This window comes from Chelonoidis abingdonii, chromosome 20 (genome assembly GCF_003597395.2).
Source record: "Chelonoidis abingdonii isolate Lonesome George chromosome 20, CheloAbing_2.0, whole genome shotgun sequence".
NCBI classification, from domain to species: Eukaryota; Metazoa; Chordata; order Testudines; family Testudinidae; genus Chelonoidis; species Chelonoidis abingdonii.
The window spans coordinates 474,048-499,278 of record NC_133788.1 but is presented as its reverse complement, the minus strand read 5'-3'; the positions used below and the strand labels follow the sequence as shown (position 1 = coordinate 499,278).

Below are 25,231 nucleotides of genomic sequence, written 5' to 3'. Positions count from 1 at the left end.
ACTTCATAGATTCACAGACTCTAGGACTGGAAGGGACCTCAAGAGGTCATCGAGTCCAGTCCCCTGCCCTCATGGCAGGACCAAATACTGTCTAGACCATCCCTGGTAGACATTTCTCTAACCTACTCTTAAATATCTCCAGAGATGGAGATTCCACAACCTCCCTAGGCAATTTATTCCAGTGTTTAACCACCCTGACAGTTAGGAAATTTTTCCTAATGTCCAACCTAAATCTCCCTTGCTGCAGTTTAAGCCATTGCTTCTTGTTCTATCCTTAGAGGCTAAGGTGAACAAGTTTTCTCCTCCTCCTGATGACTCCCTTCAGATACCTAAAAACTACTATCATGTCCCCCTCAGTCTTCTCTTCTCCAAACTAAATAAAACCAGTTCTTCCAGCCTTCCTTCATAGGTCATGTTCTCAAGACTTTAATCATGCTTGTTGCTCTTCTCTGGACCTCTTCCATTTCTCCACATCTTTTTTGAAATGCGGTGCCCAGAACTGGACACATACCCAGTTGAGGCCTAACCAGCGCAGAGTAGAGCGGAAAAATGACTCCTCGTGTCTTGTTTACAACACACCGTTAATGCATCCCAGAATCATGTTTGCTTTTTTGCAACAGTATCACCACTGTTGACTCATATTTAGCTTGTGGTCCACTATGACCCCTAGATTCTTTCTGCCGTACTCCTTCCAGACAGTCCTTCCCATTCTGTATGTGTGTGAAACTGATGTTCTCCTAAGTGGAGCACTTGCATGTCTTTATGAAACTTCATCCTGTTTACCTCAGACCATTTCTCCAATTTGTCCAGATCATTTTGAATTTTGACCCTGTCCTCCCAAAGCAGTTGCGATCCCTCCCAGTTTGGTATCGTCTGCAAACTTAATAAGCGTACTTCTATGCCAACATCTAAGTCGTTGATGAAGATATTGAACAGAGCCGGTCCCAAAACAGACGCAGAACCCCACTGTTGTATACCTTTCCAGCAGGATTGGGAGCCATTAATAACTACTCTCTGAGTACGGTTATCCAAGACATGCACCCACTTATAGTTAGCCCATCTAAATTAGTGCCTAGTTTATCGATAAGGATATCATGCGAGACCGTATCAAATGCCTTACTAAAGTCTAGGTATACCACATCTACCGCTTCTCCCTTATCCACAAGACTCGTTATCCTATCAAAGAAAGCTATCAGATTGGTATCAATGCATAGTTTGCATCCCTGCTAATAGCCATTGATGGACCCATCCTCCAGGAACTTATCTAGCTATTTTTTGAGGCCTGGAGTTCAGTCCTGGTACTCCAGCAGTGTTAGAATGCACTGGTATAAGCACTGCCATAAGCTGGGCTATGCACGTGCATGAGAACTGAGCAAATGGTGTATGTTGTATGAACAGGGCAGACAGGTACCAAGCAGGGATGCATGCCTGACTCCTGCATGTAGCAAAAGGGCTGTGGCTTTGATTAGTACACTAACTGTTTAGCAAAAATGAAAAGGCTCATCCTCTCCAAGGAGGAGGAATGTTCACAAAGAGCTCACAAGATTAACAGTGCCACATAATGGCAGACAAAGAAGAAAACAAGCAGGGAGCTTCCTCATCCCTCAGGGCTAGACAGGAACTGACACATTGTCTAGGTCCTTATGGGGCACCCTCCACCACAGGACCTGGGCACCTCACAGACATTAATGAATCTGATGCACATTTTACAGGTGGGGGATCTGAGGCTCAGGCTAAATAAATAATAACAAATATCTAGCTCTTAGGAAGCACTTTTCATCAGCAGATCTGAAAGCCCTTCACAAGGAGAGGTGAGATGTTGCATTTTATAGCACAGAGGAAGTGATTTGCCCGATGTCTGACTGAGCTGAGAATTGTGTCTCTTGAGGCCCAGTCCAGTCCTCGACCTGCTTGTCCATCCTCCTACCCTGTCAAGGCACTTCGGTGGCAATACTTTGTAAGCTCTTCCAGTGGGCATGTGCAGCACAGGAGAACAGAGCCCTCTGTGGCTGGTTACTAGGTACTCCCACAAAACACATAAACAATCACAATAATAAACATTACAGCTCTGGTCAGGCGGCCATGACTCATTTGAGAGGAGGCTTTAAGCGAGACAGAACGTCAGACACTGGGACCCTTGTGAAGCAGTCACACAACTGGAGCATAGCCCCAGCGCTGAGTAACATTTATCTGGGCAGAGAAGGAGTGTTCCTCTGATCCTGGGACTTCTAATAACTGAGCAGCCCCGAGCAGCGACAGTTCCACGCAAACACCTTTCCACAAAGGGTCACTGAACATGCACAGAACAAACTGACTAGCAGTGAGGATGGAATTTTTGTCTACAGAAATACTAGGGGAAGGCATACTGTAAAAGGATCCCATGAACTGGAACGATTTACTTACCCTTGAGACAAATGCAATTGTCCACAGGGTGTGAGTCACCCAGAAAATGATTGCATAAGAATTCACCCCCATGTAATCTTCTTGCTCCATTTATTCTGACATGAAGTTGTGTCCCTAGAAAGTACCGTATGGAGGAATTTTCTTGTTTATTTGTTCCAAATCAGAATCTCCCTGCCTGGCAGCTGCAATCTCAGCTCCTTATGCAGTGTTGGGATGTTAGGGCTGTCCTGGACATTAGTGGGAGAGGGGAAGGAGTGAACGGACTGCACAGACCACTTCACCTTCCCTTGAAACACCTCAACATACCACTGACATAGGGACTGGAAACCAGACTGGAAACTGAAATTCCAATGCCCAGTGCCTTCAAGGGAAAAGAAATGTTTGTAAGACTTCTAATCTGCAATGAGAAATCACTAGAGCTGTCGTGCAATTAAAAAAATTAATCCCGATTAATCGCACTGTTAAACAATAATAGACACTTGGAAAATGTGCTTCCACCTCAACTAGCTGTTACAAAGAAACTCACAATAAAATCTCTTCCTCCTGCAATTGTGCAAAGCAGGAATCTGGAAATAATCCACAGAAAATGAGAAATGAAGCATGAAGTACAGACACACACTCGTCCCATACAATTCACCACGGGAACAAACCTGCCCCTTTTTTGTGCACATGCCACAGCACCAGGAAATCCTAAGCAGGATACAGGAAGAGAAAGACTTAAACAGCTCAATCTAACTTTTATCAGCCTACCTACCATCTCCCTCCATACAAACATAACAAAAAATGTCAAAGACATGAAACCAGGGCATCACAAAGCAATAGCGCAACAGAGAACACCTCTTTGACTGCACCGCTTGCCAGAGGAGCAATCTGATCCCTCTCTCATGCTCAGTGGTATTGGCACAAATTGCAATGTAAAGCACGTCTTTGTGATGACACAACTTCTCTTTCTTTTTAGAATCTGTGTGCCTGTTTCGAAGATGTAAAAGGCAGGGTGTTGGACTGTTGGACTGGGGCAGTTGCTAAGTCAGCAAGAAGGAAATTTCACCTGGACAATGTAGGCACTCATGCAGCAAATAAGAGGCACTTAAAAACAGCTGGTTGGGAATTTTTCAACAAAATGTTTTTCACTAAAAATGCCAATTTATTGAAATCAAAACTTTTTGCAGAACCGTATCAGTTTCTGATGTCAGGAGGACGAGGGAGTGAGAAACACCCCTCAGAACAGCCAATAGCCCAGACAAGGATGTGGAGGACCCAGATTCAAATCCTAACTCTGCCTGACTTGGCATGAGGACTTGAACCTGGGTCCTTCACATCCCAGGCCAAATGGCTATTCTGGGATGGTATGCTCTCAAACTCTCTCTCTCTCTTTTGTGAAGAATTTTGAAAGGTCGAGTTTTCATTCCAATGTGGAACAAAAACAAATGGCAAAACCTCAAATTTTTGTGTGAAATGGAATTCTTGTTTTCCAGCCAGGCCTCCTTAAAAACTCTGCTATTCCTTGAAATGTCTGCAGTGCCCTAGGTGTGTAGAGCACTTGTAAGCTCTGCACTTAAGACTGTAACTTCCTGTCTTTGTTACACGTCTGTTCACTACTTAGCACAATGGGGCTGTGGCCTCTAGACACTGCCACCAGCCAGGTTGTAACAAAGACATAACACATCCCCCCTGTGCTGGCAATGCGACTCATGATGGGTAAAGAGAGCAGCAATACACAAAGCCGACAGCACATAAGGGAGCTGGGATAAGCGCGGAATCTAATGACACAGAAAGGGACTGGCACCAGCTTGTTTTCTGTGCCCTGCACAAAGCTGAACACCCTGTCGAAGCTACAAAATTATTAACCCCTAAGAGCTGGGCAGGCGTGTTGGTCCAGCCAGCTAGCTTTGGCTGCAGCCACTTGATCTGTCCTGCTCCATTCCCTTGTTGCTGTTTTTATTTTAATTGAAGTGAGTTTCATTTTTAGGGAGGGAGAGGTGATGAAGGACAACTTTGAGGGGAGATCCAGGGCAAAAACCAAGAGAACTGAAGGGAACTTGGAGGAGAACAAATCCGTGTCTTTTTCACAGAAATACTCCTTTTAATTTTTACTCATGCACCGATCTTACGAAGGAACACCACATTAACACATGCCCTTCAAACTACAGGAACACAGGGGCTTCCCAGTCTGGTCTCAGAGCACTTACCAGGCCCAGCTCATCAAAGGCACGTGAGCCGATAGCTCACTGGCGGTAGTGCCTCAGTGACACGCAGGGAGTATATGCTCTTAGCCATGAATTACTCCTGCTCTGTTTGACTTTCCCTCGTTTTGGCATACAGGCGTAGTGAGGTCTGAACACTAAGGCTCATCTGTCTGGAGACTTAGCGCTCGGCAAACCTAGGGTGTAAGTCTACAGCACTCTAGTCTGCTGTGCGCTACGTCACCATGTGGACCCTGCTCCACACACTAAGGCGATGTCTATACTGTGAGCTAGGGGTGTGATTCGCAGCTCATGAAGACATACTCATACTAGCTCTTATGTAGTATAAATCGCAGCCAGGGCCAGCTCCAGGCAGAAGCAAAACAAGCAGGTGCTTGGGGCAGTACATTTCTAGGGGTGGCATTCTGGCTTCAGCCATCATAGGTGCCGACTTTGGGGCATGGGGGAAAAGTGACCCCGCCGGGCCAGCTCTGCACCCCAACTCGCCTCCGCTCCTCCTCCACCTGGCTCCCCTGAGCATGCCACCACCACTCCGCTTCTCCCCTGTCCTTCCCAGGCTTGCTGCATGCAAAACAGCTGTTTTGCATAGCAAGGCTGAGAGGGAGGAGAAGCTGAGCAGCGGGGCACTCGGGGGAGGCGGCAGTGGTGGAGCGGAGGTAAGCTGGAGCAGGGAGCAGTTCCTCTACCCTTCATTACTTCCTGTGCCCCCCCTCACCCTAGTTCACCTCCGCTCCGCCTGCTCCCCTGAACGCGCCGCTGCTCCGCTTCTCCCTCCTCCCTCCCAGGCTTGCCGCACATGAAACAGCTGTTTTGCACAGCAAGGCTGGGAGGGAGGGAGGAGAAGCCAATCGGCGGGTGCTTAGGGGAGGCAGCGGTGGTGGAGCGGAGCGGAGATGAGCTGGAGCGGAGATGAGCTGGAGCGGGGAGCGGTTCCTTTACCCCCCGTTACTTCCTGCGTCCCCCCCCCAGCTCACCTCTGCTCCGCCTGCTCCCCTGAACGCACCACTGCTCCGCCCTCCCTCGCCTGAGAGGGAAGTGGGAGAAGCGGATTGGCGGCACACCCGGGGGATCAGGCGGAGCGGAGGTGAGCTAGGGTGGGAGGTCGCGGGGGGCCCCCAGGAAGCAATGGGGGAGGAAATGCGGCACGCCTGGGGGAGGAGGCAGGGCTTGGGATTTGGGGAAGGGGTTTGGAAGGGGTGGAGTTGGGGCAGGGCCAGGGGCGGGGAGGCACAAAATAAAAGGGGGGGGGGATTTTTTATGCTTGGGGCAGCAAAAATCCTAGAGTCGGCCCTGATCATAGCCTAGCCGCAGCAGCACGGGCAGCAGTGGCACAGCTTAGCTACGCTAAGTACGTACCCTGAGGGTTCAGGTGGTCTTGCACTCCACAAGGATAAGCCCTGCTGCTGCTGCCCATACTACCGCAGCTACCCTACTGTTTCTAGCTGTGCTACCTCTCAGTATAGTGGTGGTAGCACAGGGAGTGTGGCTCAGCCATGTCGAGCACAAGCCCACCTGAACCCCATGGGTAGGTTCTTGCCATGGATAAGCCATGCCATTGCTGTCCATGCTACTGCAGCTAGGCTACTATTTAGATTCACACTAGCTCCATAAGAGCTACTGCAGGTACGTCTTCACGAGCCAGGAATCACACCCCAAGCTTGTAGCGTTGACCTAGCCTAAAAGTTCTGTAGTTCATTCTGAAGTGAAACAGCAATAGGACATCATCGCATGTTAGTGAACTTTTAGTGCTCAGAACAGAGTCCACACGTGTCCACCAGGCTGCTGCACTGTATATTCACAGCCCAGCTTGCCGCACACAAAGTCTCAATAGACTCTAGCCCTGACAGTGAACGCCTGCTACAGAAATACAACTATTATTACACCAGAGAGTGAAGCACAAGTTAGTCATGGAAGTGGGGGCAAAGGCAAGAAGGAAGTGAGATTCTCTGTAGCAAAGAGAAACAACTTGTCATTCTGTTTGGTAGTTTGGTGTGTCTAAGTGAGTGATCAGTGCCACAGGGAGTATCAAACACTCTCAGTAGGTTGGAATTCCATCAGTATCAGAGGGGTGTGAGTCTGTATCCACAAAAACAACAAGGCGTTGTTCCATCAGTGACACCTATTGTATGGGCTGGCTATGGAATCTGTTGAATGCCAGAGGTCACCATCAATGAGGGAATATACAGCAATGAGTTCACCCTTTCTGCTATATAGTATTAAAGGAATCTGCTCAGAAATGTTATCTTCACAGCCCATGCACAGACACGCCTCAGAACTGCTTCTTGCAATTTCAGCACCAGACAGGTTTGCATTAAAAAAAAAAGCGATCGAGAACTAGGTGTGTATTTGAAGACCAAGAAGCTTATTCTAACAGAAGTTGCAAGATTATAGACAAAACGATTATGCCCCATGTGCAGTTGTCAAACTTTTTTCCATTAGCAATATATGAAGCACCCTATGTTGTCACGCGCCATTGCATGCAGGTATAAAAAGGTGGAGACCTCCCTCAGTTCCTTCCCAGCGGATAGACTCCAATGAAAAGGAGAAGAAGGGCAAGTCATGGAGTGGACATGTGAACACATCTTGAAGAACAATAGCTATGGAAAGGTAGGTAGCTGTTTCTTCTTCTTCAAGTGCTTGCACGTGTCCATTCTGTTGTAGGTGACTCACAAGCAAATTAACATGCAGGTGGGCTTGGAGTCTACCTGAACAGTTATTGTAGATCAACTCTTCCGAAACTGACATCATCCCTGGACTGATGGGAAATAGAATAATGAGCAGCAAAGGTGTGGGCTGATGACCAAGTCACCACTTTGCAAATGTCTATGGTAGGTACTTGCACCAGGAAAGCCGCTAATGTGCCTGTGCTCTAGCAAAATGGCTGATATCCTAGCAGGTGGAGTTATATTAGCCAATTGGTAGCATAACCAAATACACAAAGAAATCTATGATGAAAGCCTCTGAGAGGAAACTGGTCAACCCTTAACTCTGTCCGCAACTGTAACAATCAACTGCACAGAGGACATAGAAGACGTAATACAGTCCAGATAGAAAGTTAAAACTTTTCTCACATCCAGTGAATAAAACTTCTCCTCATTGCCAAGAGCGTTAGGCTTTGGAAAGAAAGTCAGCAAATAAACTCCCTGGTTAGCATGAAAATTGGAGGCCACCTTTGTGAGGAACTTAGGGTGAGGGTGGAGATAAACTTTATCCTTATGGAAAACTGTATACTGAGTCTCTGACACCAGGGCTCTCAACTCACCACGCTTCTTGCTGAGATAATGGCAACTAAAAAGGCTACCTTCATAAAGAGGTGGACAAGAGAGCAAGTTGTAAGAGGTTCAAAGAGTGGTCTCATCTGTTTTGCCAGAACCAAGTTCAGGTCCCAAGGAGGGATAGAATCTTGTACCTATGGGTATAATCTGTCCAAGACCTTTAGGAACCTGTTGACAATGGGATTGGAGAAAAATGAGCTATTATCCACTAAGAGTGGAAGGCCAAAATAGCTGCCAGATTACAGAGCTAATAGCCAGAGTCTGATGTTTTAGGTAGAGAAGATAGTCCAGTCTGAGATTCAAGGAATCCTGTTCCAGAAATATGCCTTTGTGATGGGAACACCTGGAAAAACTCTTCAACTTAGCCAGGGAAGTGCCCTAGTCAAAGGCTTTCTACTAAAGTACCTCCTGAAATTCCTTAGAATAAGCTCTTTCTACTGGTGTAATTGTGAAGCAATCAGTGGAAGGCTTGCAGGTTGGGTGGAGCAGGTGCCCATGTGCTGGGAAATCACATCTGAATCCAACAGACACAGCAGTGATTTGATTGACAAGGCCAGTACAGACGAGTACCAGAGTTGTTCAGGCCATGCCAGTCCTATAAGGATGAAACAAGATTCTAGGTAACAAAGGAATCAGAGGGAAGGTGTACAGGAAGGAGCTCTTCTAGGATAGTACAAAAGCATCCATCAGTGAGGTTGGGCTGAGACCTCTATGGGGGTTAAACTGGTGACATTTTCTGTTGGTCTTTGTTGCAAACAGGTCCACCTGGGGAGTTCCCCAGAGCTAGAAGTTGGATCTGGCAATATCTGAATGCAATGACCACTCATGGTGATTGGAGAAGGACTTGCTTAGCTGATCCACCAAGGTATTCTGCCTCATTGGAAGGTAAGCAGCTGTGAGGTGAATCTAACTGATTATGCTAGCATCCCAGAGACGAACTGCCTCCTGGCACAGCTGTTTTGAATGTGCCCCTCCTTGCCTGTTTATATAAAACAGTTGCAGAGGTGACTGTTAGAATCAACAGATTATTTCCTCCCCTATGCAGAAGGAAGGCTGAACAGGCTAGACATGCAGCTCTCAACTCCCTGACATTTACATGACCCTTTAGATCTTGAGAAGACCAGAGACCTCCAGTCTGCAGGGACTCCATAGTGCCCCCTCAACCCAGGGATGGTATGTCTGTGACTAAAATGAGAGTTGGTTGTGGGGGAACAAAAGGACCCCTTACCAACTTTCAGAGGATCCACCTACCAACCCAGAGACAACAAAACTAACATCAGCACTCAAACCACTCTGTCCAAGTGATGACGACTCAGGACATATACTGAAGCTAGCTATCCTTGTGGCTTTCTGAGATGCAGTTGTCATGCAGAACTTCATAGCTACACACTGCCATGTGACCCAGGAGCCTGAGGCAACTGCGTGCCATGGTGAAAGGATGTGCTTTCAGCTCCAGCCCTAAGCCCCATAGCGTTCAAACTCTAATTGCGGTAGAACAGCCCTGGCCTTTGTAGAATCTAAGATCTCTCCAATAAACCCAATTCTCTGTACCTCTTTTGGGATTGATTTGTCCCTATTAACTAAGAGTCCTTGTGCACTACTTTACTGTAGCCATCTGGCCTTGCCCCATCACAGTACCAACTGGAATCCGTCCTGTACCACCAGGGGAACCAGCACCAAGAAGCTAAACAGGTCTATTGCGGCTGCATATGTCTCCGAAGTGGTTGGTAGCAGTAATGATTCCTGGCCAGGATGCAAAGATTTTTCAGGGATAGCCTTGATGGACCTGGCACAAGTTCCAGGGACAGAGAAACCCTCCTTTTAGTCGATGAGTCCTCTGGGAAGTGCCTCTTCTCAGATCCACTTCTCGAGACTCTGCCTCTAGCTGCCTTCAGTATCAGTGAGCTTGACCAGGGTACCAAGCCTGAGAAGGGCCTGTGCCTCTTCTTCAACACTGGTGAAAGAGATTAAGAAGCCACAGGCATCTCTGGTGGGACACTCCACACTGAAGCTGAAGTACCGGGACTGTATGCTGAATGCAATGGCTCTGACAGAGGGCAAAGTGCTGCCTACATAAGCAAACACTTGAGCCTGGCCACAAGAATAATTAAAGGGTTAGAAAACCTGTCTTCTAGTGATAGGTTGAAGGAGCTTAATCTATTTTACTTAACAAAGAGATGGTTAAAGGGTGACTTGATTACAATCAAATATTTAAGCTGGGCAAAGGGAATCCCCGTTCATTGAGCAGCCTCTCTGTGGGGTTACCAAACTTTGCAGTCAAACTGCCATCTTGTGGAGCTTGCTGCTGTCCACTCCAGTCCATGCACCAACTCACACAGCTAGCTGCCAGACACCCTCACTTTTCCTATATGCTCTGGAAGTGCACATCGAGAGTCACAGCTGATGCCATTATTATGATCTAGAGCAGTGGTTCTCAACCTTTCCAGACTACTGTATGCCTTTCGCAAGTCTGATTTGTCTTGTGTACCCCCAAGTTTCACCTCACTTAAAAACTACTTGCTCACAAAATCAAACATAAACATACAAGCATGATAGGTAAGTGAGCCAGATGCACACCCACAGGAGGCCAGAATCTAAATGACACTAGCAGTTACAACTCAAACATACCACAGAGATGAGCGTCCCAGAAGAGAAATCCTTGAGAATTGTAGGAAAAGGTAAACCTTTCACAGTGATGAGACCTAACTCAATCTCTATATCCATAGGAGGGCAGAAGTAGCAAACCAAATTCCATTCAGTGCCATGGCACCTAAGCACTTCACCCTCTGCTCCTTGGGCTGCTGTCCTTGAAAGTATACAATCCTCTGCTATCACAGGCAATCCAGTCACATGATCCTGTGCGTAAACTTACCAAACTCCATCTTAAAACCATTCATGTTTCTTGCTCCAACTTCTCTTACTGGCAGCCTGTTCCAGAGCCTCACTACTGCATCATTAGATACCTTCTTCTCACTTCCAGCCTACATGTATGCCTGGCCAGTTTAGCCCCATGTGTTCTTGTGCCAACATTGTCTTTATCTTAAATAGCTCTTTCCCTCCCTGGTGTTTACCACCCCAGTGTATTTATAGAGAGCAATCAGATCCCCTCTCAGCCTTTGCTGCTCTAGCTTAAACAAGCCCAGCTCTTTCAGACTCCTCTCATAAAATAGGGTCTCCATTCCCCAATCATCCTAGTAGCCCTTCACTACACCTGTGCCAGTGTGAATACATCCTATACATCCTAGGATGGCATTTGCCTTTTTGGCGGCTGTATCACATTGGTAGCTCATGGCCATATCCTATAGTCATATCGACTAAGACACTCAAGTCTTTCTCCTCCTCTGTGATTTCCAACCAATGAGCCCCGAGCCTGTAGCAGAATTTCTTGTTATTAATCTCTGAGTGCAGGAACGTGCATTTTGTACTATTCAGTTTTATCCCATTTCTATTATTCCAGTCCTCAAAGTTATCCAATTCTTCCTGTGTGATATTCCAATCCTCCTCTGGGTTGACAGTGCCTACCAACTTTGTGTTATCAGCAAGTACAGTTAACACACTCCTGCTTTTTGTCCCAAGATCATTAATGAAAATATTAAATAAGATTGGTCCCAAGACCAACTCTTGAGAAAATCCACTAGGAACCTCCCTCCAGCCTGACAATTCACCTTTCGGCACAACCTTTGTTCTCTTTCTTGTTCTGTACCCACATTACAATTTTTGTACTAATCCCCATAATATTCTCCATCTTGACTAATAATTTTGTGGCACTGTATCAAATGCCTTACTTAAATCCAGATAGATTAGACGTGCATTTCCCTTGTCTAGAGAATTAGTTATCTTATCCAAGCAGGGCTGGCTCCGAGTTTTTTGCCGCCCCAAGCAAAAAAAACTTTTCCATGCCCCCCAGCCCCACCCCAACTCCACCCCTTCCCTGCCCCAGTCCAACCCCTTCCCCAAATCCACAGCCCCGCCTCCTCCCCCAGGCGTGCTACATTTCCCCTCCTACCTCTCCGTCCCTCCCAGGCAAGCCTGGGAGGAAGGGGGGAGCAGCAGAGCGGTGGCGTGCTCAGGGCAGGAGGCGGAGGTGAGCTGGAGTTACTTCCTGAGGTCCTCCCTGCGCCCCCCCCCCCACCGCAGCTCACCTCCGCTCCGCCTGCTTCCCTGAGTGTGCTGCTGCCGCTCCGCTTCTCCCCCATCCCTCCCAGCCCTGCCGCAAAACAGTTGATTCATGCGGCAAGCCTGGGAGGGAGGGGGGAGAAGCGGAGCGGCAGCGCGCTCAGGGGAGCAGTGGCAGTGGAGCGGAGGTGAGCTGTAAGGGGGCGAGGTTCCTCTGCCCCCCCGGGTTACTTCCTGCGGCCCTCCCGCGCTCCCCACTGCTGCAGCTCACCTCTGCTCAGAGCCGGTTCCCGGCTTTTTGCGCCCCAAGCCAAAAAAAAAAAAAAAAAAGGAAGCCAGAGAGCCGCCCCTTGGAAAGTGCCGCCCCAAGCACATGCGTGGAGCGCTGATGCCTAAGGCCGGCCCTGTATCCAAGAAAGATATCACTTTAGACTGGTACGATCTCTCTCTGGTACATCCGTGTTGTAATTTATCCCATTTCCCATATACCTCCAGGTCTTCAGACCAAATTTTGAAGGAAAGAATAATTAAAGCCTTGCATACTATTGAGGTCAGAATAATGAGTCTCCAGCTGCTCAGATCATTCTTCCCCCCTTCATTATATATAGACGCTACCTTTGCTATTCTCCAGCCATACAATGCCATCCCTGATTTGACAGATTGATTAAAATCCTTGTAGTCTCATGTGCCAGATCTTTCAGTGCTCTAGGGTGTGGATTATCCAGTCCCCTCAACTTGAGCGCATTCATCTCCTTGAGTTTTGCCTCCACCTCAGATTTGTCAATTTCCATTTCCAAACACTTGCTTCCATGAGCCATCCTGCCTTTGCCCCCATGTTCTTCATCATCACCCTTATTGAAAACTTAGGCAAAGCATTAATTTAGTTTTTAGGTCATACCTAGATTATATTTAATTTCTTCCTCACTGCCTAATGGCCCCACTTCTTCTTTGCTTGTTATTTCTATGCCATCTCAGCCCTGGGCCCCCAGGCAGTTCGGTCCATGCACCTTGGTTCCAAGAATTTAAAGAGGATGTGTTTTTAAAGTTAGGGCTATAAAGTGCAAACAAACTACCCTGCACGGTTCATAGCCACATCTCCATGATACATGAGTCAGGTGTCAGTTACTTTCTTGTAAAAATATGCAGACTGACTTCCCTATAAATTGGCTTTAAAATGCCTCCTCAAACAGGGCGCCTATCAAAAGGAGGTTTCAGAGTAGCAGCCGTGTTAGTCTGTATCTGCAAAGAGAACAGGAGTCCTTGTGGCACCTTAGAGACTAACACATTTATTTGAGCATAAGTTTTTGTGGGCTACTTTATACGCTGCTAGAGTGATTAGGTCTGTGCGGAAATAATCACTATAATATGTTCCTTTGCATGGCACTGTCAAAACAATGCACCCAAATCCCCATTGAGTCTGGCCCTGTTCAGACAGTGGTGGCCTCTCACCTCTGCTGTGATCACTATTGCAGCTCAGCTATACTGCCTGGTCAAAAGAAAACACCCAAACACACGCAACGCTCTATCCTTTTAACATGGATATTTCTAAATGGCACCTCTGTATATTATTAAAGCAAGTGTGCTGATATCAAAGTCAGTTTAAATAAGTGCCACCAATAAGGCGACCAGACAGCAAGTGTGAAAAATCAGGATGCGGGTGGGGGCTAACAGGTGCCTATGTAGAGAAAAGCTCCAAAAATCGGGACTGTCCCTATAAAATCGGAACATCTGGTCACCCTAGCCACCAGACTCCTTGTAGTTTAAATAGAGTGCCTGATATGTATCCAAGCAGAGTTTGGAAGTACCTCTCAGTCCCTGATATCAAGTTACTAGGCCATGATCACAAGAAAGCCCAATGAAGCATCTTTAATGGACCACAGAGCACTTGGGGATAGGGCTGGGGAGGTCAGAAAGATCAGTGGTGAAATGCACCAGGCCCTTCACCTCTGGACTCCTGGGTTCAAACTCTGACTCATCTGGAAAGTAAAAGGGCGTTGTGCTGGTCTCAGCTTCACATCACAAGGCAAGTAGGTATGATCAGCAGCTCCAGGTATGTGGCATGGCGTGCACTGTGTGCACTGGGCCTGCTTAGCCATGAGATCGCTGCTATTAATCCCTCAGTTCATGAGAACAAAATTCACCCCTAATATACAAGAAGATCAAAAAATCCTCATCAGTCAGATCAAATAAAATATCAACCTAGCAGCTTCTGAACTCCCCTATAAATAATTAAACTCTGTCCAAAATAATCCTTTGCTACAGAATCACTTATTTCTCAAGCAAAGCAATTTCTATAATCACTTTCTTTCAAATTCAGCTGTTTGAAAAGTGCAAAGCTGCGTTTCTCATTGCTGATTATTAGCTGGCTCCAGATTCCCTTTTGAAGCCTTCTTCCCACTGACACAAATAATTAGCAAATTTCCTTTTACCTGTCTGATCTGTCCTGCAAACAGCATCTCCCCCCTGGTCCTCCGGTACCTGCTCAGAAAGCTCAGGGCAGGAGCAATCTGCTGAGTGAAAATGCCTGATGAGATGTCAAAAAGCAGAAGACATTAATGAAATGCTGCTCAGCTATTGCCAGCTGCCATGCTTACCACATGGAGACTATCCAGCCCCCTGCTAGCCTTTGGTAATCTGTTACCACAATGGCCTCCCGAAAGCACAGCACCTCCAGACTGACTCTGGATTGTGCTGAAAAGCACATTAGTGATTGCTCTGAACCAGCACACTGCGTGCTCTGTCATGTGGAATGAGAAGCGAGAGAAGGGAGCCTCACTTTCCCAACTGCATTTCTTAGCCCCAGTCTGAAGAGGTCTAGATGTTTCTGGAGGCACAAAATCGAGGCAAAGTATCCTGGACAGCACAAAAGAACAGGCTAGACTTTGGCAGAGTGGATGGAAGCAGCAGAAAGAGGCATCTTCTCCTGACCTCTAACTTGCTACTGGAATGGAAAGGCATTGGTTCTTTGACACTCTCTAACTGTGACACAGATTTGAGCTCAAGGTAAACAGGACACCAGGATTAATCACAAAGAGTAGCCTTTGCACTTCTGTAGCACCTCACAAGAGCAGGTTGGAGAGCTCCTTCCGAGGACAAATGGAAGTTGTGAGAATAAGTGGGGGTATGCCCGCTTGGTAAGACAACTCCCATCTTTTCCTGTGCTATATATTCGTCTTACTGTATTTTTCACTCCATGCACGTGGTGAAATGGGTTTTAGCCCACAAAAGCTTATGCCCAAATAAATTTATGGTCTCTAAAGGTGCCACAAGAACTCCTCATTGTTTTTGCTGATGCAGACTAACACGACTACCACTCTGACATCTATTTCAGCGATCCATTCATGAATGTCCTGGTCATGCCCCTCCTAAAGCCTGAATGTAGCTAACATCCACAGCTCCTCCAGGTCATAATGATGCAGAGGAGCAGAGTTCATTGGGCCTTGGCCTACTGACATTGAAGCTGGCACTTACCCTTCTAGGTGAGAGTCTGTCATGGTTCAACAGGTTTTTACTAACAACTCCCTGTAATTTGCTGCAAGGCTCCTGGCTTCCAGCACCTAATTAAGTCCCACTGCAGCCCTCCTGATAAGATACCTCATGCTAAATCACTGCACTGATGTGAGAGGAAAAAACACAGGCTCTACTTTTACTGCCCAATGGGCATGTAGGGCAGGAATTACAAAATCACTGAGGGGAGCAGAAGCACATCCCATTGAAAGACAATGGGAGTTGGGCTCGAACTTCTCGGGCACTTTTCAAAATCCTGTCTCCAACTCTGGGTGCTGTAAACCTCCCATGAGCTCCTACCTTCTATCAGCTCTCAGTCTGTTAAACAGATTCACGAACTGTAAGGTCAACGAGAGTCATTCTGAGCATCTAGTCTAACCTAATGCACATCCCAGGCCAAAAACCACCACCCATGGAGTCCTGCAGTGAGCGCAACGCTTTGTGGTGGAAACACAGCCGATCTTTCAGAAAGATGCCCATAAATAATTACGGCAGGACCTCATGGTGCAAACACGGACAAAGAAGCCAAGGTGGCAGGTGAGGGATGAATGTAAAGGCACGGAGGAATTGCATTATCAGGCTGAAGGCTTGGTGAACATTAATTGAAAAGCTGTTCCAGTGTAATTAGGGATTAAGGGCCTGGGTGTCCTAGCACTTGACACTGTAGATGGAAGTGTCAAAGAGGAAGATGTGTAGAGGACAGAGCAGAAAGAGAGAGTGTGTGGAAGGAAGGGAAGAGGATGAAAACAAAAGAAGGAAGAAGGGAGGTTGGGGACAGGAGGGACAAGCCAAATCGATCTACATCGAACCTTCACATCCTCTCCCTCATCCTTCCCCTCCCATGTCCCCTCCTGAGATGAGCTCTTTGCAGCAGGGAAGCTGTCCTATTGCACCCACAGCATACGCACAGTATACAAATCAGGAACAATTGCAATCTAGCCTGTAAAGGTTACTCTACTGCCAAAGACAAAGGCTTCCCAACATTTGAAAAGCAGCCTTCTCCCTAGCAGTCACCCCCACTGCAGCCCTCCTGACAAGGGATCTGATGCTAAACTGCTGTCAGAAAGAACCAGTCTCAGTCCTTCAGCACCCCCAGGGCTCTCTTCACAATCCTGGAGGGCAGCAGGGGGAGACCTCCAGAGGCAAGTGTTTGGAAACTGAAACTCTTCACTGGTTTACGTTCCTATTATCAGATACCAAATGAACGTGAGAGGCAGCACCGTGGGGAGTAACACAGGCTGTAACCATACAGTTTAAACAGGGTCTTTTTGAAACAGGAGAATTTCTTTCTGTGTTGCCTACTGTACCTTAGTAGCATATGGAACGGCCTGTCGGGAGCACATGGCAGCAGGCCCAGTTGCGTCCCACCAAGCTGTGCTGAATAACTGCCCCACGCATATTAATTCACCCAAATGCTCGCTGTTGGAAGACAAAGTCACAGACTGTTTTTTCCATTTTAGATTTCCTAAATCTTTCCCCCATGGGGGCAGGTTCCAGAAATCGGGCCAGGAAAAACTGTCCGGTAAAAGCCTGTCCACTGAGCAACAGCACAAACAGGGATGATCAGTTAGGCACCTGCCAGTTCAGATCCCCTGCATTTAAAGCGCTCTCTTATCTAGTGGTTAGCGCTTGGGACTGGGAATCCACTAGCTCCTCCTGTGACCTCAGGCAAACCTCAACCTCCCAATGCCTCAATTTCCCCCTCTGTAAAATGGAGATAATAGCTATTAGCTACCTTACAGGGGACTGAGCCTTCATTTATACCAAGGATCAGCATGTGACGGGGGAGAGAAAAGACATACTTGAATGTTTGCACTCAGAGACCACAGGGATGGGCACCATAGCCAGACAGAAACAGAACTTCAGGCAACCTTTAAGAGGGCTTAGGTTGCAGTTCAGAATAAGGTTCAAGTCAATTCTTATTGAAACCTGATTGGTTCACCCACCCTTCATGAAAACTGTAATCTAGCCGGGAGGAGCAGAAAGGATGGTATAAAGCCGGGAGTCCTTCCATCCATACATTCTACACTCCAGAGTAGGCATTTCAGAGACCCAGTTCCAGAGGGTGGTCACACACCCAAGCTGCAAATCTGGAGGCACAGAAAGGATTGCATCATTTCTCAGGCTGTGCCCACAGTGCTGGGAACTCACTGAGAATCCTGCCTCATTAGTGTATTCTCCTTTAGCAGCCTGTCTGGCCAGGAGCTATTGCCAGGGAGCAAGCAGGCAGCATATCACCAGTTCTCTCAATCAAACCCTCCTGTTCGTTCTCTTTGCAGAGCCGGAGGACATTACTTTTTCCTAGTGATGACACAGTCTGGAACTGGCAATGGTGTCTGTAAGTTAGTATATTTGATACCGAAGTGGCAGGAGTACAAGCTCCAGGTCTCAGCAGCAATAACCAGAAAATTACATTTGTTTTCTAGCTGAGTGGAACAGGAAAATGACTCACCTGGATTCATAGGGCCATTTGCTCTTGGCAGCCTCACTGCATCCACCAGCCTTAGGCACAGAATTATTCTGCACCAGCCTTAAGAAGCCCTCAATATTCCTCCTCATTTCCTTTCCTACCAGCCAAAAGAGCCCCCAGCAAGTCATCTAGTCTCCCTTCCTAGCTGCCCAGCCCATCTCCGGTCTCTCTTCCCCAGATGGCTTCTATCAGCTCCATGGTCATCACACACCTCATCAGCCTTCTATTTTACACCTCCCTCTGGTTACATCACAACCAGCATGACCATTGTCATGCTACACACAGCATCTAATTCTTTGCACATGTCCCACCCATCCATTCAAGAAAGCAGATCAAGCCTCATGTGCCATTGGAGCACACCTGTGTTCCCCACACCCCACAGCCTGTTGGAGCAGAAAGCCGAGAACGCCTCACTCACTCTCATCTGGGTTGGGGGACGCAAGAATAGCACTGTGCTTCCTCTTCACTTCCTCCACATTCTCAGAAATTTTATCGATGAACCCTCGAATTTCTTCCACCTATGGAGACATGGCCCAAAGGAACACAGCTGTTCAGCATATTCATGACAGTCGAAAACATGGGAAGGGGAGAGGTTGCTAGACTCAAGTGCTCCCCAATCTGAAAGCAGTCACAGGAGACCTGGGCCAGCATAGGCTGCTTCCTGCAGGAGCATTTAGCTGGCTACCACCTCACTGGCTTCTCAAACCGTGGCTATACAGAGACTCTCTAAAGTGCAGCAGGGAGGTTTGGGGGCAGGGGAACAGTTCCCATTTTATTACATCAGTGACTCTAGGTCACGTCCATTCAGTTTACATGTTAGAAAATGTTATTTCAACTTGCCAGCCCAGAAAACTCCCTTGGGATCCAGGAGACTCCAAGCTTCCCAGCTCATGCTTCACCATCATGAATAATTGTTCTGCATCTGGGAAACTGAATGCACAAGTCAAACTGCAGACCAGCTTGCTTCTCCATAACTGCTGGATCCACAGGGTTAACCTTTTAGTCATTAAGGAAAACACACTTGGCCGATGCACTGGGAAAGCAGACTGAGTGAGTGAGAAGGTGCACTTCTCCACCATACTGCACTTTAAGGAAGGTTCCTGATGTCTTGGGAAGTACAGTCAGGGTTTGCATTATGCTGTTTTTCTGGGCTGCCTATCTAGAACAGCTCTACCTTCAATTCACTGAGTGACTTTCCAATGGGCTTTTACATCCTACATTCAACTTGAGATGTCTTCACACACCCCAACACATTATGATAAAGGTGTTCTAAAAAGCTGCATGCATTGCTCACAGCCATCCACATGCCAGAGTAGAACCTCCCATCTGTAAGCTAGATTTGTACAGAAAAAGTCAACCAGTCCTATGCAGCGGGTCTTTCAGGGTTGTTTTAGTGCCTTTCTGCTTTAATCAAAGCACTGAGGTAAGAAAGGTTGCAGAGTTTGAGGCTTTCTGCTGTCCCAAAGATAGTGGCTTTCCTCCGCACCAGCATAGAGGCATCTGTTCTAATTTACCAACACTTGCTAAAGTTGTCCCTTTGGTTTCGATGGATGCACCTGGAGGATCAAGTTGCACATTACATCATAGGCTTTGTAATTGCACATTACCACACTGGTTCTGCTGTGAAGGCTGCAGGATTCTAATTGGTGCCTAAACCTTTATGGGGCATGCTCCAGAGTGTGACCGAGGAGGAGCTAACAAAGGCTGAAGTCTGAGCATTGGCAGACCTCGTGTCAATGGGAAAAAGACTCTGTTCCCACTGGCAATTCCCACACATGTGACTGTGAATCCTAACAGTGGCATCAACTGAGGGGCAGGGATGAGAACACATGTGGCCATGTATTCTGTGGCTAGAGTCCAGTGGGAGGTCAGGGAGAGAGCACCACTTAGTTCTGACCAGCTCTGAGCTTTGCTGAAAGAACAAACATCTCACCTGTTCAAAGAACTCATCCATGAAGCGATCCCGGTCCACGCTAACGGTGACTTCATCATCATCATCACTGTCCTTAGCCTGTGCAGAAACAAACCCAGACATTAGCAAGCTGCTGTCTACAAACTTCACTATGCACTTAGCCCAAGGATCCTCTCTCAAGTCAGCAGAATGTGGGTTTCCCCCTGAACTTTGCCTGGGAACAGGTTACTCCTGTGATGCGAGAAGTAAATGCTGACCCTTTAGAAGCTGTGAGGATTAATTAAATTAATGGAACAGGAAAAACCTAGGAAAGAATCAACCCCTGGACACTGTATTTAGTGTGTTACTAAAAGGCTTAAAGAAATAATCAAGATCAGGCTCACACACAAAGGCATGGTGAAAATCACCACTGCAGGGTCAAGTCACTTAAACTTTTTGTGCCAAAGTTTACCCTTGTACAAAATAAGAATAATGATATTTACATCTTTCCACAGTGTGCTGAAAGGAATCATTTGACGTCCTCATATACACAGCAGAGGACAGCTCAATGAAAACATCTGCTCCATGCACAAAACATGGGCTAGAAAATGGATGCAATGTTCACTTTTGGTGGTCCTACTGCAGTAAAACTTTAGCAGAAATAGAGGAGGGCAGGGTTCATAGCCAGGTGACCAAAATTAGGGATCTAGAAAGTCTTCAGCATAAGGAGTTATTATAGCCGTGTTGGTCCCAGCATATTAGAAAGACAAGGTCTCGTGAATATTCTGGGATCAACAGAGCTACAAACACCACACACAACAATGGAAGATGTCGAACTCACCCACCTCCTCTTTGGTGTAAGGAGACAGTTAAAAGATTTCATGCAGAGAGGAGACATATGAGAGAGAGAGGAAATAATGAATGGATAGGGAAGCTCCTATTTACCTTCGCACTCAATGGAAACAAGGGTAGGTGCAATGAAATTGAAAGGGAACAAATCTACAACTAACAAAAGAAAGATTCTCTTTGACTCAACGCAGAATTAACCCATGAACTCCCTGTCACTTGGTATCAGAGCCCAGGAGCTTACCAGGATCCTAGGAAGGGTTTGACATGCATGTGGATAATGAGAATATTCACAAATACTGTAGACAGGATAAAAATAGAAGGGCTCTAAACCCCAGTGCTTCAGTCTACAAGCCAACCATGAATTGTCTGGAGTTAGGAAGAGCAGGTGATTCTAGAATTGTCTGCTATAGGGGTTTTATACACCTTCTTCTACAGCAGGTGGTGCTGGGCACTGTCAAGCCACATCTGCACTATAAAAGGGTGTGTTAGACAATGATATAGCTGACATGGTGAAAATCTAAGACAAGGCAAACTGACATTTTACCTCAGTATAATTGATTGAGGTGAACTCTAATCTCCCCTTGGGGGCACCTCAACCAGCTTCACCGTGATAAAACTAAAGCTTGCCCTGTCTTCACCAGGATTCTCCACCATGTTGGCTATCTCACTGTAAAAACACACCTCTTTGGAGTGAAGACATGACCTTCGAGGCCGGATCCTGGAGTAGCCATTCCCCTGATCTGATTCAGACTGGCTGTTCCTAAATCTCTACTACAGGGGTGAGGCTTCATCAAGTTGTATTTGTAAAGCACTTTCAGACCCAACACACATACAGTGTAAGCACAAACTCTCATTGGCTATTATGGAGGCAGAAGCCTCTCCAGCTGTCGCTGACAGCGCCTGTTTTGTTTCCAAGAGTATTGCTTATGGGCAGGGGGGAGGTGTATCAATATTCAGAACATGCATGTACATCACATGGAGGAGAAAAAGCCCAGCCCGAGAACAGCCTCTCTCAGGTGCAGACTCTGAGGCCCTTCTCCCGCAGAGCTCTGCATTCCAGGCTACAACTCCAGAAAGCAGCCTGTGACGTTAAGTCAGAGAACAATTTAGGCTTAACAGACTCTCACCCTCATCTGCTCAGCTAACAAGACATGTTGAATCAGCACCAGACCTACAGCACAATTAAATTAAAAGGAGATAGTCAAGAGAGCACTATGTGATCATGCAAAGGTACAGTAACTCCTCACTTAAAGTTGTCCCGGTTAACGTTGTTCCATTGTTACCTTGCTGACCAATTAGGGAACATGCTCATTTAAAGTTGTGCAATGCTCCCTTCTAACGTTGTTTGGCAGCTGCCTGCTTTGTCCACTGCTTGCAGGAAGAGCAGTCCCTTGCAGCTAGCTGGTGGGGGCTTGGAACCAGGGTGGACCAGCAGCCCCCCTATCAGCTCCCCGTTCCCCTAAGTTGCCTGTGCTTCAGCCACTCAGCAGGCTATCAATCAGCAGTTCAGCTGTCCCTCCCTCCACTGCCATGTGCTGCTCCTGCCCTCTGCCTTGGAGCTGCTCCCAGAGACTCCTGCTTGCTGTGCAGGGGGGGAAGGAGGGGGCTAATGTCAGGGTGACCCCCTCCCCCCGCTCCTGCACACCACTTACCCATTCTCCATATAGAGCAGGGAGGGGACACAGACGGAGAGAGACAGAGCGAGCTTGGGGCAGCAGCTGCTGTCTCAACTTCCTGACCCACTTAAAAAGACAATGCACTTAAGAGTGGGTCAGCTTACTTAAAGGGGCAGCGTGCATCTCTCTCTCTCTCCCACACACAAGGTGTGTGTCTGTCTCTGTCTGCTACGCTGTCTCCCCTCCCTCATGTTCGTGCTGTCTTGTGTGAGAGGCTACATTAACAACACCCTCTGACTTCACCACCTCAACCAAGCTTCACAACCGTCATAGCTATAAACAATATTAAATTGTTTGTTTAAAAACGTATATTGTGTGTATATCTATATAATATATAGTTTTTTGTCTGGTGAAAAAATTTTCTCTGGAACCTAACCGCCACCATTTATATTAATTCTTATGGGGAAATTGGATTCACTTAACGTCGTTTTGATTAAAGCCGCATTTTTCAGGAACAAACTACAACGTTAAGCAAGGAGTTACTGTACAGTGCACTGCCCGAACACTCCTCACATGCAGCCCAGGGCACTCTGCAGTCACTAGAGCTGCAGATGCACTGAAGCACACACGATTGCTGAAGGATCGTATAAATGATTTCATCAAGCAAAGCAAATAACCCTCACACCTGAATGTCTAGGGATGGGAGGGGACAGACACCCCCGCTCCTCCCCCGCATGGCAATCCTCCACCTCTGTGCAGGCCAATTGTCCCACATATTTCTCAGCCCCCTAAACTTTAAACTTTCCTCCTCCCAAATCCAACTCTGCACCCACAAAGCCTGACTCTAAAGATACCCACGGAGCCCATTACCACCGCTACTTCCTCGTCAGAAAGGGATTGCTGTTCAGTTACATAAGGACTCCTCTGTCTCAAACACCTGAGAATGCTGCCTCCACAGAGCCACCAGCCCCGGCAACCAGGAGACCTAGAAGGCACAGTGACTCAAGCCAGTGTGCTCACATGGTGCTGCAGAGGACTCCGGCTGTGCTGTCAGGCAGCCCAGCCCCTGGGGTTAGATATGTAACAGACTCAGCCCTGTGGGTCTCCTGGAACGCTGCATTGCGGGACTGGTTAGAAGGGTTAGTCCCCTCCCTGGCAAGAGTAGTATCCTCTATACTGTCAACCTCAAGCCTTCAAAAATGACAAGTCAAACTCCAAACAATCATCAGCTTTTAGAAACAAATATTGGGTTCTTTGGTTTTTTTTTATTTTCCTTCTGGTTTTCAAACCTTGAGAGGTCACATTTAAAGCTTTTCTCAGCAAGTCTGAGAGCTACAAGCTCTTTTTTGTTTGCTTTTTGTAAAAGCAAGTTGAGATTCTGATGTGTTCACCTGACTCCAGGAGCAGGGGCTTTGAGAAAAACACCAAATATGGAAAGATCTGTGACAAAACCACAAGCACTGGCAACACTATATCAGTCATATCAAGCTAAACAGAAACAGAGCTTCCAGAACATAGGAATGGCCATACTGGGTCACACCAATGGTCCATTTAGCCCAGTATCCTGTCTTCCGACAGTGGCCAATGGCAGGTGCCCCAGAGGGAAGGAACAGAACAAGTAATCATCAAGTGATCCACCTCCTGTCGTCCATTCCTAGCTTCCCCTGCCGCTGGCGATACTGAGATACAAGCAGGCAACATAGAACAGACGTATGTGAGTCTAACTCCCAGGTGCACAAGCACAAGATCGGAAATTCCTAAGTTTGCTTTTAAAGCAACTTAGGAATTTGGAGCCACGTGCTATTCAATATGGAGCCACGAGCCTATTTGGCCTATTTGAATTGAATCATTTGAATTGAGGGGCACTAGTAAGTCACTTCCCTCCTCCCTCTGCCTCCTGGAAGCCTTGATTTGTTTCCCCAGTTGATCACAGGCAGACACACAGACATGAAGTCGAGCTTCGCATCTCACAGGCTCTCTCAGCAATTTGTACAGTTCATGTTTCCCCTGATGTTTCATGTACGTTTTCCCGGCCCTAGCATCTCTTCAGGGCATGGAGACATTTTGTGAACGTTTCTACACATACGCCAACGTGGCACAATTCTGGCCTGCAATGCCCTTGCTATTCTGGTGCACAGACCATCCTTCAGGACTGATAAGAAATCTGGGTCCCCGGAACATTACATTCTCTGGGGTCCCTAGCCCTTCCTAATTCACCCTGGTTACAGACATATTTTTTTACAGGGGGGGAGGGGGGAGCTGAGCTCAGTGCCCCAGTACAATTGTCCCTGCCTTTCTCCCTCTCTCATCAGCCTACCCTTGGCTCTAGCTAATGCAGGGGTCGGCAATCTTTGGCACGTGGCTCACCAGAGTAAGCACCCTGGCGGGTAGGCCCGTTTGTTTACCTGCCGTGTCCGCAGCTTCGGCCAATCGCAGTTCCCACTGGCCACTTCACAATCATTATAGCTGTGAACAGTATTAAATTGTTTGTTTAAAATGTACACTGTGTGTATATTGTGAAGTTTGCCGCTCCAGGTGGGCCGCGTGCCAAAGGTTGCTCACCCCTGATCTAATGTATCTCAGTCGTGGTATGCAGCTTTCTTCTCCTGGAAATTCTGTTACTGGGCTACAATACAACTTCACCTCTATACCTCCCTTCCACCCACTGTGCCCCATTAGTCCAGGTCTGACGTCATCCAGAGAGATAGAAAGGTGTCTCCCCTAAGCTCCCCAACTTCAAAATAGATTGCATTGCTCATATTCCTCAGCAAAACAGGAGTCTTCCAATCCACCCACTTCATTGGCATGGTCACTGTTATCCATGACCAAGAAGTTCACTCGGGGAACTTTCAGAAACCGGACACATTGTGTTTCCCTCTGTAACACTACCTATCATGCCC

The 25,231-nt window shown here is 47.2% G+C and overlaps 1 protein-coding gene across 2 annotated transcripts in view; it reads right to left on the bottom strand.

Annotated features, from left to right (window-relative positions):
* STX1A (syntaxin 1A) overlaps positions 1-19,981 on the bottom strand; it is a 235,419-nt gene extending 215,438 nt beyond the window's left edge. For both annotated transcript variants that reach the window (XM_032769883.2, XM_032769884.2), the window contains exons 1-2: positions 19,909-19,981; positions 18,394-18,493 (exon numbers count right to left, since the gene is read on the bottom strand). In XM_032769883.2, the coding sequence (XP_032625774.2) occupies positions 18,394-18,493; positions 19,909-19,929 (121 nt within the window). In that variant the 5' untranslated portion in view covers positions 19,930-19,981. The remainder of the gene's footprint in view (positions 1-18,393; positions 18,494-19,908) is intronic.
* Positions 19,982-25,231: the final 5,250 nt, after the last annotated feature.